This window comes from Melopsittacus undulatus, chromosome 2 (genome assembly GCF_012275295.1).
Source record: "Melopsittacus undulatus isolate bMelUnd1 chromosome 2, bMelUnd1.mat.Z, whole genome shotgun sequence".
Taxonomy (NCBI): domain Eukaryota; kingdom Metazoa; phylum Chordata; class Aves; order Psittaciformes; family Psittaculidae; genus Melopsittacus; species Melopsittacus undulatus.
The window spans coordinates 94296115-94310132 of NC_047528.1; the positions used below are offsets into that span (position 1 = coordinate 94296115).

Below are 14018 nucleotides of genomic sequence, written 5' to 3' on the forward strand. Positions count from 1 at the left end.
GCCAATAGCCAACTAATGTCCTTGAAACTACACTTTTGCAGCATACATGCTCTGTTCTCTTGAACATTAACTCCCATTGTCAACGTGCATGCAGCCATTAACGATCTTCTTTACCGGTGCAAAGCATCTGACTGTCAGAACAGTCTTTCAGTTTTGGTTTGTCTCACGTTTAAGCAAGCAGCAGCTTCTTCCACAGTGCCGGTACTGGCCATGCTAAGCATCAAAACGCACCCCAGCGCCGGACCTTTGCTCTATTCAGAGCGGGTTCACGGGGTGCTGTGCCACCTGCTAAATACCGTTTCGGAAGATTCAAAGAAAAAGACCAATTTTTAAGTGTGAACGGGTGCCGCTTTCACCACAGCCCCGCAGCAGCACGGCCTAAGCGTGCACTCTCGTCTCACACCACCTCCCTCAGGGAACTGCGTCAAGCCACGCCAACACCGCTACGGGAGCCGCAGCCTTGCCTAAAGAGACAAGGCAAGGAGCCTCCTGGCTCTGGCCACCCAGCAGCAAAGAGAAGCTTACACACCAGGACACAACCAACAGCACCCGGCGCCCGACTACTACCCTCCTAATCCACGCCATTTCCCCTCCCCGGGGCGGGGCCAGCGCTGACATGGCGGAGCACGGGGAGTAACCTGTCCCCGGGTCACGTGGTGTCCTCGCCGCGCCGAGCGCGCTCCCTCCCTCCCTTTCTCTACTCCCCCTTTCCCTTCTGTCGCCTGTGGGTGGCGCGGGGCTGGGAGGCCTGCGCGATCCCAGGGTGCTGTGCGCGGCGTGGGCTCCGCCATCCCGCTGGGAGAGACGGTTTGTGCCGGGGCCCTGCCAGCGAGACGCCGCACCGAGAGAGCCAGCGAGGGCGTGAGGGGAGAGCGAAGAGCGCGAGCCCCGCCGCCGCCGAACGGCCATGTCCGCGCGCAGCCGCTGAGCGGGACCGAGCTGCCGCTCCTCCTCCTCCCGTCCCCTACCTTCCCTCCCCCGCGCGGGCGCCCGCCCGCATCAGCCGCCGCCGCCAACATGGAGGCCGTGAACGCCTTCAACCAGGAGGTGGGAGCCGGGGAATGGGAGTGAGGGGAAGGAGGTGTGAGCCGGGTGGCCGTTAAGGGGTCGGGGCGGGGTAGGGGGGGTCACGGGTGGCCGCCATCACTCCCCCGTTCAACCCGCCGCTCGGCTTCCGGCTCTGGGCCGCGCGGGCCCGGTGCGGCGCCGCCAGAGGCCTGCTTTCGGGAGGGCCCGGGCAAGCGCTGGGCCTGGCTCGGCGCGGGGCTTCCCGCCGGTCTCAGGGGCGGGCGAGGGGAGATCTTGTCTCCTGAGTAAAATGGAGGCGAGCGTGGTCAGGCCCTCCGCGGCGATTGCAACGGCCAGGAGCGTTCCCTGAGCGACGCTGCAGCTCCTGTTCCCGCGTGGGCCCGGGGCTGAGAGGGAGTATTTGGGCCCCCATTTCTGTCTCCTCGTTTTCTCAGTTCCCTCCTCGCCCTGCTGGAGAGCGTTCGAGCTGGGATCTCTGTTACAAGGCGCTCCCACTGCGTGCGTGTTGTTAAGGAGGGGGAAGCCGCGTTTCAGCGCGCGAGGCACTTTTATTTCCTCGCAGTGGTTTGGCGAGAGACCTGCCATGTGAACGGGCGGCAGTTAGGATAGGTTGGAGGTTGAATGGGGAGAGTGAGAGCTGCGAGGGGGGGCTGTCTTGTTGTAGAAACGAAGCGTGAGGATGGGACTAAGGGATCGACCCAAGCGCTAGCGACTTGCGAGTTAGGCTGGAAAGAGTAGAGCGTTCGGTTCGCTGTCCTTTCCTAGTACACAGAAGGTGTCTGTCTTACTCTGATTTTTTGCTGATTCTTTGGTCAGCCAATCAGAACTGGAAACAAAATGGACTGTGGTTGCTTTTTACGTAATATATAACAAAGTACTCTGTTCTCTATGAAGTTTTTGATACATGACTTAAAATTATGTCTGTCCCGCCTCAGTTCAATGATTTGACTTTTGTGGATCCTGTATGGAGTATAGAACATGAATGTTCTTGTTGCAGATAATGGAAATGAAGCTAGAACCTAGTCTAGAATATTTAATATGTTTTGAAGGTTAGGTTGCTGTGTGCATGCTTGCTGAACAGAAACAAGAAAAAATGGCAGACTGCTCTCATGTGATGAAGTCATGCTGTGTAAAGTTCACTCTCTGCAACTGCTTGTCATACTCGCACACCCCCCACTGAAAATCTACTCATCTCTAGCAAAATTATAGAAGTACAAAGTGAAAAGTAGGTAGCATGCACCTCCTGTTAACAGTTTTATTTTTGTTTATGTGCCCATGCTAGGGGCATATTGTGATATTTTGAAGGAGTGGTATAGAAGAGTACAAAGCAAGCTTCCCAAAGATGTTAACAGAACGGCATGCATGTGGCATTTTCAATTATAGTGTAAACAGAAATATTCTTACCTGCCTAAATACAAACAGAAGTTCTAGCAGATTATTGCTTTCACTTCATTTATTTGAACATGTTGCTACCTGATAAAACTGTATTGTACAGACAGGGCTTAGTGTTTTTCAAAGAGTAAACCCCACTCCTTTTGCTGATCTGGTGGTGCAAGTATGTGTGACTTTAGAATGAGAGCAGTGTTTCTTGGTATTCCGTGACTAATCTCCATTTTAGAAATGGACATGTTTTATTTCATACATCTTCCTCTCAGATGTAGTAAAAGTGTGGTGCTTTTGTTTGATGCAGTCAGAAATAGTGAAATTCTGATGGCTGGCTGCTGAAAGGATTTAATTTAAACATCATTTATAGGAAAGAAAACTATAAAATGCCTGTTCTGCAACCATTTGTATGTGTCACTAGTTCTGTAGGACTACTTAGGCAGAAAGCTAGCATGTTAATAAATTCGGGGTTTGTGTAATTACTGCCTTTTCTCAGAAGGTGTGTTTATGATATTAGCTAAGAATATAAAAGTCCAGTTCTTAAATTGTCCTCTTAACTTTGCAGCATATGTTGCCTGAAGCTGTGAATGCAAAACAATGCATGCTAAAAGAAAGTGTAAAGCATCACAAACTTTTTTTTGGGAGGGTAAGATTTGCAGGCAGATATTGTTCCATTTCTGGGCTTTTTCAGTGAAAGCGGACAAAGTGAAAGAGCTGTTTTACAAAAGGTCTCAACGTTATTTGCAGAATGGTGGGAATAGCGCCGGCCACTGAGTGTGTGAGAACTCACTTTGTAAGACTGGCTTGTAATGCACTGATGTTGTGAGGACTGCAGAGGTACCAGTCTGTTCCCTGAATAATTATTTTATTGAGAGTGGAATAGTTTCAACAGCAAAGATGAGGGTATCTACACAATACCCTGTAGATCAAGAATTCCTGAACTTGCTGGCTAGTTTGCTGCAATACTATGGTAGAAAGAAAATTATGATTTTATAATGGCAACTTTCACTGAAGCCAAGACTTTTGTGCTGGACTTCCAATGCATATTAGAGGTGATGTGCTTCTGGCTTTACTATCTTTTTGCCTGTGCCTCCTTCCCAGTCTTTCTGTGAAAGTGAAGGGAGAGATGCCACTTACTTCTTTAGGTGATAAGATCATTTGGCATTTTTGGAGGTGGGTTTGGTGATAACAGCAGTTTCTTGAATGTTGGGAGGTCCCAAGTTCAAATAATGGCTGTAAATTAGGTACCCTCTAAGCTAATTGTTAGGTATCCTCTCCTCAGACAAAAGAGTTTAGGAAAGAAAAGTACCAGCAACACTTCTGTTTATGCAATTTGAGCTGTTTTGTTTTGACTGAAGCTGCTCACCCATTCCGGTAGAAGCCATTAGTAGTTTTGGCTGACTTAGGTTCCAGTTCAACTGGGAAGTCAGAAGTCCTTTGGGTTGTAGGCTTCTGGTGGTATGTATGATTATGTTGCAGTGAAGTAACAAGTTTCTGCCTGTCAGCTAACTGTGATAGGTATGTGATCTTAACTTCCCCTCTGAAGGTAAAACTTAAATATCTTAGAGGTTAGAGCTAGCATGTTGCAGTTGGCAATTGTGGCAAACTAGGAAGGAACACTTAGAGTCAATTAGTTTGACTCTGGCAATGGGTGGTAACTTACACGGGGTTTGGTTGTGTTACCCATTCCCTTAGTCTGTTCTTTAGACCTATACTTTGAATACAAGTTTGTCAGTAAATGGGCTTCTTAAAAATTCTGTTTTTCTATGGGAGCAAGCACCTTTTTTTCTATTGACTGAACACATTTGCTGCTTTATTTTTATCCAGCAGTACTCTGAGCAGACACTATCAGCTGAATAGGTGGCATTTGGCAGTTATGTAGTATAGTATATTTTTCCCGAGGAAATTAGTTGAAACTGTATCTTGGAAGAATGAGTAAGAATTCATGTACTGTTAGGTGTTTATGTTGTGTTAATAGTACAGTGTAAGTAAATCACAAAATGTAACTTGATAATGGTGCAAAACTTTTTTACATTTTTAAGAAAATGAAAAAACATTTTTTATAACCCCTCAAAAAAAAAACCCAAAACAACCCACGAACCCAAACTGACAACAATAACAACAACAAAAAAACCCCCAAAATGAAACAAACCCAGAAAACCCCAAACCCAACAACAGCAACCCATCCTCACTCCCAAAAACCCATCAACAAACCAAACCCTTCTCTCCCCAACCAAAACAACAACAAAAAAAAAAAACCCAAACCCACACATCCACTATGGTTTCTAAAGGTTTTAATCCTTGTCATGTTTTAATTTAGGGGATATATGTTTCCTTTTCTTTAATCTGAAAAACTTGAAGGATACTGGTTATTAAAGTTTACTGGCTATAAAAAATTAGAAATGGAAATTTCTTCACAGTTTTGCTGCTGGAAGTAAAGTCAGTTTGCTATTTTGCAATCCTGTATTTGTATTGAGTAATGCAGTGTATTCACTTAATTGTGTCTCAGGTTAGCAATAGTTAATCTGTACCACTGGAACAACTGATATCCCACTTAAGCATGCCTAGATCACAGACAGGATAGATATTTTGTAGCATTTCATTTCAAGTTAGAGCTGTGGCTTTCTTCTTTACTGTTTGTCCATATTCAGTGAACTGGACAGTTGTGGTTGTTATCCGGTGTAGCTATCTTACGCCAATGGTAAGACTTCATTTTGCATGTTCTACTACAATCTGTTGCTCCTCGTTCTTCCCCTCCCCATGTCCTATAAATAGAAGCTAGCAGGATATCCTTCACAGTGCTTCTTCAGCAGTTACTGGAACTCACAAACCCCAGTTAGATTCCCTCTGCTGTATGGCAAAGCAGCAAGGACACAATTACTAATATCTGTGGTTGGGGGAAAGATTAATATAGTCTTTTGTGCATTTTGTCCCTTTAAGAAAATGGTGAAAGCTGCTACCTGTTGTTGCTGCCTGATATAGTTCCTATACTCCACTAGGTGCAATAAGCGGTATTTTTTAAGTCTGTGCTGCCTCCTGCATGTCCTGAGAGTGTGCTTATGAAGCAGTTCAAATGCTATTTGGACGGAGTAGAGGGGGATCAGAGAATGCTACTAGTCCCTTTTTTAAACTGTGAGCCCCAGACTTTAATTATTACAGAAGTAGTGTGTGGCTCTTTTGGGATGGAAGTTGCTTTGTTGCTTTCTTACTATATCGTGGTAATTGAAGGCTCATCATCGCTGCCATCCAGAAATTGCTTTGTCTGTTGCTTATGGACTGAACTGTTTCTAAGAGTATTGAAAGCTGTAGTAGAAATTCTTGGTAAGATAAGAAATGAGATGGAACAGTTTTTCAGGAGACATGCTGGACTTGTGAGCACAGCACTGGCACTGAGAGGCAAACTAAGTTTCAAAAACATTTGTGTAGGAAACAAAATTCTGTTCCATGTACTTTGATGATATAATTCTCATGGGTATCTTTTGTAAAGGTGTTCCTCCTTAGTGATTGAGAATTTGTGAATGATCTTTCCAGGCCACAAAAATAGCTTATTTGAGGAAGTACTATTTAGCTTCATTGCCTGGGGTTCATACATGGTCAAATTTAAATCTCACTTTATTTTTCAGAGGATGTAGCCTGACAACCATGAATCTTATGGTCATCTCTTACCTTTGGCAGCACCTAATACTTGGTATGCTTCACAGCTGATGGTCAAGAATTTAAAATTGAGACATAGCTTAGCAACAGAAGTTTAGTGGACATTGCTGTCTTTCTCATTTTCTTAATAGCTTAAGGAAGAACAGGGACCTGAAGAGGAAAGGAAGCAATGAGTTTTATAGAAGAAGGAAAATGTATGTGGTTAACAGATTTTCTTTGGACCTATGTGTATTTTTTTAAAACATACGACCTTTTAAAAATCTGTAAAAAAATATAAAAATAGTAGTGGTGTTTTGTTAACAGAATACTATGGTATCTGTGCTTCTTAGTTGCATCTTCGACCCTTTTTTACTATAGGCACATGAACAGATATCTACAGTTATACATCTGTATAATAATAAACTTATAGTTTGTCTCTATGGAGTGGTTTCTAAATGTGTAAATAAAGTACATTCAAAAAATAATGAATGTAAGAGTACTGGCACTGTCGTGTGTGTGTGGAGCCTGCTGAGAGAAATGTTCTTGGACACCTAAGACTTGGTGAAATTACTGAGGTCACATTAGCCTACTCTGAAAACTGGAAAAGGGAAGAATGAGAGTATTGTAACAGTGTCCCGAGTGCTTGATATCCACTAATCACTAAACACTGTGTTTCTTTCAGTAGATCATGCTTCTATCTATGCTGCTCCTTTTCTGTGGGTTTTATTAAGTCTATAAAACAGAACCATACCCCTTTTTTTGTGAGTAGAGACCTTTGTAATGGCAAAGAAACTTCAGTAAGAGAATGAAGCCAGGAAAGTCTGTTCAAGACTTAAAGGTATTTTTACTTTCCTGCAGTGTTATCTCATGCTTAAAACAGATAAATAAACTTAAGATCAACATCAAGCTTGAGACACACCAAAGGATATAAGCCTGATCTTTTTCTTTTTTTGCCAGGGGGATAAGTCTCATTGGATGTCTCACATCTTCCCTAGCAGTTTCAGATATAGGGAGTGTATAAATTGCCTCTTTTCCTCTGAACATGTCTTATGTTTTTCCCTTGGAACCCCTGTTCCTTCTCTGCTGGCATGTACACATCACTGGTTTTGCTTTCTTGTCATGAATTCAGTATAGTATTCTTACATTTCAACTTCCTCTTGTTCTGAAGACATACAGTGACCAGACATGCTGCCTTTTTAGGATTCTAAGGTAAGACTGTGAGTAAATCTGGAAAAAGTTATTCTCCCTTTTGCTTCAAAAACCTATATTCTCAGGTTTCTGTGTAAAATAGACCCTCAAAAGGGGATTAATTGTAGAATGGCAGAAATTAATAATTTGTTGCTTGAAAGACTGAAAACTATAGACTATCATCCTGCTCCTTCTCCCATTACCCACCCCTGCTAGTACACCTCATTGAAGCTTAGGAACTCTGCAGTTTGAGTTGAAAGGCTTAGTTCACTCCTGCCACATGTTTCCTGTAGTACTTGGTACTTTACATTGATTTTTAATTTGGGATTGTTACTAGCTTGCTCTTTAGATAGCAGACAGTATAGTTACACTCCCTTTTACTATCTGCTATGGTTTAATGAGTGGCTCATCTTTGTTAATTGCATTTATTAGCCTGAAAATGAGCAGGTGATTTTTCTGCCTTTGAGGTTCTTGGCTTTATAGAATATCATCCTGCACTTCAGTACTGTTGTGAAAAATACACAGAAATACTCTTAAATCAGTATTTTGTGGCTTGGGTTTAGTAGGCTCTAATAATTCCACTTTCTTGTAATACAAGGGTTGATATGGAGCAACAAAGAAATTACTTCTTTTGAAAACATGGTTTTAAAAATGTGCCACTGTAGCACAGATTTTCAAATACAATCAGGGAAGCTCCCTTCCTACATTTGAAGGTGAAATGTGTGGGGATTCAGAAGTTGAAATTGCGTTCTAAGCTAGAGCTTGTGTAGAATGAAAGTGTGGGTTTTCTCATGCTACTTTCAATTATAACCTAAATATGAAAGTTTTTCTTTCAACCTTCGCCTTAATGATTTTAATAATGAAGTTAGGCTGAGAAAGTTGGGGCTGTTCAGCCTGGAGAAGAGAAGGCTGCATGGAGACCTCATAGCAGCCCTCCAGTACCTGAAGGGGGCCTTATAAGGATGCTGGGGAGGGACTCTTCATTAGGGACTGTAGTGACAGGACAAGGGGTAATGGGTTAAAACTTAAACAGGGGAAGTTCAGATTGGATATAAGGAAAAAGTTCTTTAAGGGTGGTGAGGCACTGGAATGGGTTGCCCAGGGAAGTTGTGGATGCTTCATCCCTGGTGGTGTTCAAAGCCAGGTTGGATGAAGCCTTGGGTGGCATGGTTTAGTGTGTGAGGTATCCCTGCCCATGGCAGGGGGTTGGAACTGGATGATCTTAAGGTCCTTTCCAACCCTAACTGTCCTATGATTCTATGATATTTTGTGTTTAAGCCTTTCTACCAATTTTTCTATTTTTTTTCCCTCTTTGTATATGAATCACATAGACAGGAGGAGACACTTCTTAAACTATAGAAGTGATCAAAACTGAATGAAGATTCAAGTCTTGAATAGTCCTCGGGTTAGTTTTTGTGTAAAAATAAAGTTTCACTTAATTTCTTTTACCCTGCTGTCTTTTGCCCTATGGTGCTCTCCATCCTAGTGAACAGGACACCCTGGGTGGTTTTCGTTCCCAAATTGATGTGTTGGGTGCGATGGACAGTAGGAGGCAGAGCTAAAGTGTTATTTTCTTTAGCCAATGGTGTCACTGTATGGGGAAGGAAGGTAGAGAACAACTAGTAGCTGTGGGTTTTGTTTGTTTTTCTCCAAACATTCAGTTATGTGCCATAAAAACAAGGAGTCATTTCTAGCAAGTGAAGCTTTGCAGGGCAGACCATTCCAGGCACAGGCTCCTGTTGTGAAGCAGTAAATTGGAAACACTCTGAAGCTGCAAATTTTTGTTGCCATTGTTACATCCATTACATTTATTTTTAAAATAAAGTGTGTTATGTCTAGGTGTTTTCCTGAGCTGATTGTGGTGCCCTTTGAAGAATTACACATACTATATGAAGGACTGCCCTTAGAAAGCACTGTTTTGTTTTGTTTTTTTTTTTCATATACTGTTTGGAAAGTGTGTATAAAAGAAGATTCAAGTCTAATTGAATGTATGCAAATGTAAGAGTACATGGGTGTCTTACTGAACAGTTTCCCCTTTCTAGCAGTGAAAAATCCGTGAGGAACTAGTAAAGTTGCTAAATTTTAGATTTGCCCATCTTTAAAACATGGTTTTGACACATTTAACTACAATAGTGAAAACTAAATAAAAATCAACTTGAAAATAGTCATATGGTATTCTAAAATCTTACAAAAATATAAAAAGGCAACAAAGTTTTGATGCGCTTTTCCAAGAGGTAATGGTGGGTGTGGGTGTAAAAAGTGGGCAGAACACATTTATATTTATACACATACACATATATGTGTGCATATGTATTTCTATCTAAAAATATTTGCAGCTCAATTTGATGCATGTTTCAGCTGTAGTTCATTTTGAGCTGGAAATATCTGTGTACTGACCTCATTGCTTTCACTGTGTTTTTGTTGCTGTTGCAGAGTGCTGTCTGTAACAGCAAAGGAAGAGTTTACAGTGCTCAATCCTGTTTTTCCAAAGCTCTTGTTTATGTCTGCATTATTAGGCAAAGTTTCATCCTCTCATGTTCTTTAATTAATGACTTCTCCAAGCTACCATATTCTTTATTGCATCCTCTGTGGCTTCAGCGCATCCCGCTGATTTCCTTTTTCCTGCCCCAGCATTTTCTTCTCTTTGGATTTTTGTTTTTTTTTTTTTTTTTTAATTCCCCCTCCCAACCCTGACTCCCTGTGTTTCCCCCTGGTTGCAGCGTTATGCTTGGGATACCTTTTAAGACACTTTTATTTTTGCTGCCACTTATTTATTGCTGTCTGCCCTGCTCTCAGTTTCCTGGTTCTCTACAGTTATATTCCTGAAATATGAATGCTGAAATGTTGCTTTCATAGTGACTTACTTGTTCTTTTTAGATGGGACTGGCTACTTTTGCAGGAGGACCAGGTGCTTCTTGGTGTGTAGAGGAAAGGATATGGAGGGCCTGCCCTAATGTTTTTTCCTCCTCCATCTATTTTTTTTGAGCCTTCTGATGGTTGGCTTGTGGGTGTTGAGTTTTGGATTTTTTGTGTGTCTTTCATTGCCTCTTAAAACAGATTTTCCTGAGTTTTAATAATAGCACTGACTTTGTTCACCCAGAGTCTTTGCACTTATTCTGAAGAAATATAATTAAAAATTGAAATTAAGTTATTTTTTCCCAAAAAACAACAAAAAAAACCCAATGAAGTCAACTCACAGCCACATCTCTCCTTCTGTCTTATCTGTCAGTTTTTATTTGTCTGTGCTGTGATTTCTCAGCAAGCAGGGATGTTAGCTGAAATATCTTTTACAGCTTGAATGGCTTGAAAAAGCAAACATTCTGGCAATAGAACTTGCCATTTATGGTGCTTTGTAAGGGAAAGTTATGGTCTTGACTTGGTGTTGTTGGAAAAGGTGGCTATCATTGGTTTGAAGGACAGTTTCTTTTGTATCTCGCAATAGGAGTTGGATTAATAGACCTTCTTGTCTATTTTATTAGTGCAAGGCTTTCATTTTGTATTGCTGGAAGTCTTGTTATCACTTTAGTTGCCTTCAAGTATTTGGCAGAGTGCTTTTATCTTCTGCATTGTTTTTTTTCTGTAACAGGGGCAGTAGATAAATCTATGTAATTTGGCCACTTCACAAGTTTCTTGGAATTTTAAATTAATAGAAAAATATGAGAGGCTTTTTTAAATGACATCTTACTTTGCATTACACTGTCAAATGAAGATACTTTTATTCTCATTTGGCTTTGTGGCAAATAATTGATTACATTTTTGGCTAGTATTCAGGGGCTCTGTTTTTTTCTTTATTGTGAAGAGAAAAATCAAATTAGGTAACACAGAACCATTTTTTCCTGTGATTTGTGGGGAATATTGCAAGGTGAAATGATTATGTGTGCGTAAGAAATGTTAAAGATCTCACTGTTTGTTTTGCATTAGATAAATCACGACAATATAATGATTCTACCTTTACTAAGTAAGCCACAGCTTAAATAAGAAGTTTATGGAAAGAATAGAAAATAGTATTTAATGAGGAAGAGCACCTTACCATGATCTGTGCTACAGAAGGTGGAATTCAGAAGTAATACTGGGATGTCCTAGTTCCTCTTTCTGCTTGGAAGATGGGAAGGAAGACTGGAGAAGAGAGAATGGTCCAGACAAGCCAGTGTTGATTATACTTCAATGTCTAATGACTAGTAGAAGAGAAGTGTTTATAGCATGCCACAAAAACATTGTGTAGCATACAGCGTAGCTTTTCAGCTGATAATTTTGCAATGTGAATGACAACAGCAGCTTTATATTCCATAAATATATAGAATTCACTGTGGATCCAGAGTAGGCAGAGTGATCTGTAAAGTGGTGAAGTGTGCCTTCGATTTTAGTGTTTTTTGGTGTGTGTGCAAGCATGCTTATGAGTGCTAGTTACTTAAAAACAAGCCTCCTCAAATCCCTTATTTCCCTATTTTCTTAAAATGCTCCACAGGAAGTGAAGTATAATAAGAATGTCATGCTATTCAGGTGGTGGTAGGGGCCTGAGGAAAATATATCCCTCTTCCTTCAGCTTCCTGTGTTCGCCCTGTGTGGATATTTCATCAGCTTTGACAGTTCTGTGTGCAAGTTTGTTTCTCTCAGTTTCTGAAATGTGAAGCTGATACTTGTTTCCAGAGTTTATGGTCAATACTGGCAGACAGTGGTGTCTTTTCTGAATGCTTAGGTTCAAGAATTTTTGAAAGTGTTTTGTAATAAATTTCCTCACACATGAGGTGTAAGTCATGGTTATGCTATCTGTGAAAATGAAGTTTGGTTTATTTTGCTTAGAGTCACACTTTCAGATTTGAAGAGCTGAACATACTAACTGTATGGTGTGTGTTTTGAATATAGAATATGCCTTCTGTGAATGATCTTTCGAGGTCCCTTCCAACCCTTGGGATTCTGTGATTCTGAGATTCTGTGAATTCAGACTTAAAAGAAAAAAACCAAAATGAGTATTTAATCTAGCACTGCAGAATCTCTTTTTGTGCTTAATGGTCCTGGTCGAATAGTACTAATCTTAACTTCTGATATGATGAAAACTCTCTAAAACAGTGTTCTATGACTATGGTTATAGAAATGAGATCAGATTTATTCTGTAAGCCAGATTCACAAAACCTAGAAAGAGCTGCCTGTTGGCCCCTCAAGGGGCAACTGATGCTGTGGTGATACACAATGTGGAATGTCCCTAATCAGTCAGTTCTCCGAGGTGTTATCTTTTCAGTTAATACATTTTAAATGCTTGTTTTCTCTGTTTAGCTCTTTTCACTGATGGAAATGAAGCCTCCTATTTCCCGAGCAAAAATGATTCTCATCACAAAAGCTGCCATTAAAGCTATTAAGGTAAAGTTCAGTAGAACAAACATGAAACTGTAACAGTAGCAACATTTAATTATTTTACTTCTAAGTAGAGACATCTCTGGATTTCCCCCTTATAGCTTCATGGATGTTTTCTTCTAGTTGGCGTTAAGAATGTTACCTAGAAACAAGTGGGTGGTGAATATCATCTTCTTGGTTTTGGACTAGTAGCATAATGCTAGTTTGATTTATTTATTTTTCTTTGAATCATTGCTTTTTAATGTGACACCCACTAGGATGCTGTGATTTCTATGTAATCAAATTTTAAATGTTGCAGGATGCAACTACACCTTAATAGCATATTAAAATGTAGCAGACTTGCTTAGAAAGTAAATGCAGAAAGCTCTCACTAATACTCTAGAAGCAGTGTGTCTTTTGTGTATGCACTGACATGTATCTGACAGAAAGGATATCTTGTTTTGTCTGTTCCTTTCATTAAATAATTTCCTCTCTGCTTGATAACATATATCTTGCTAGAATGTAACTTAAAAGACTTCGTAGTTGTTCCTAAAAGGTAATAAGTACAAAGTGTTAAAATACTTCTAAAATGATTCGGCACTGTTGAGTAGATAAATTAGTTTGTATTTATTTTCCAGCTCTACAAGCATGTTGTCCAGATTGTGGAGAAGTTTATCAAAAAGGTAAAAAATGAAAAATAATCTACTGATGAAGATATTGTCTGCATCCATTAGTGGATATTACTAATAATGCTAGTAAATGACAGAAAGGGCTTCTGTTATTCGGGGATTTGGGGGGGGGGAATTCTGTCTATATAATCTCCTTTAAGTTTTCTGTGGTACATTAAGAAGGGGAGAAAAAAAAATTGAAATTTCCCCTTCCTCCTCTCCGCAGCAGCTGGGGAGGAAACTGAAGGTGCTGAACTTCCAGTTAACCTTCACTGGCTAAGATAATACGTATTTTCAGAAAATACCATTTTCATGCTTGCCTAGGCATGTAGACCAACGGGCTAGAATATAATACTTGCTAAAACCAAAGTATCATACTGCCTAAAGTTCTTCTGAGGGAAGTGAGAAAAACATGCTTTTTCATTCAGAGGTCTTCAGAGACCTCCAAAGAGAAGGACTTTAATTTAATTCTGGAGAATTGGTGGAAGTAGCTCAATGCATTGAGTGTGAGGTAGCTTGACAGCAGTGTTGTGGCAGACTGTACTGTAATGTAGTAGATGTGTTTGCAGTCACATGTTATCAAGCTAAAGGTACCTTAAAAGCAGTGATTGAGAAGATACAGGCTGTTCCAAGCTATCCAAGTACATTTGCTCTGTCCCAAATGTGAAAACATGTTTTTCTCCTTTCTTTCCATTTCTATACACAAAACAAAAATAAAGCACTACATAAAACAAATTTAACACTTTTAATTTTCCCTCCCCAAGTATACTAAATATAAATTTTGTATAA

General features: G+C 40.6%; 1 protein-coding gene across 4 annotated transcripts in view; it reads left to right on the plus strand.

The window, feature by feature from the left end:
- The first annotated feature begins 765 nt into the window (after window positions 1-765).
- Window positions 766-14018, plus strand: part of SCAF4 (SR-related CTD associated factor 4) — a 45792-nt gene continuing 32539 nt past the window's right edge. For all 4 annotated transcript variants that reach the window (XM_013129686.3, XM_031051235.2, XM_031051234.2 and 1 more), the window contains exons 1-3: window positions 766-1047; window positions 12505-12588; window positions 13200-13244. In XM_013129686.3, coding sequence (XP_012985140.2) covers window positions 1018-1047; window positions 12505-12588; window positions 13200-13244 — 159 coding nt within the window. In that variant the 5' untranslated portion in view covers window positions 766-1017. The remainder of the gene's footprint in view (window positions 1048-12504; window positions 12589-13199; window positions 13245-14018) is intronic.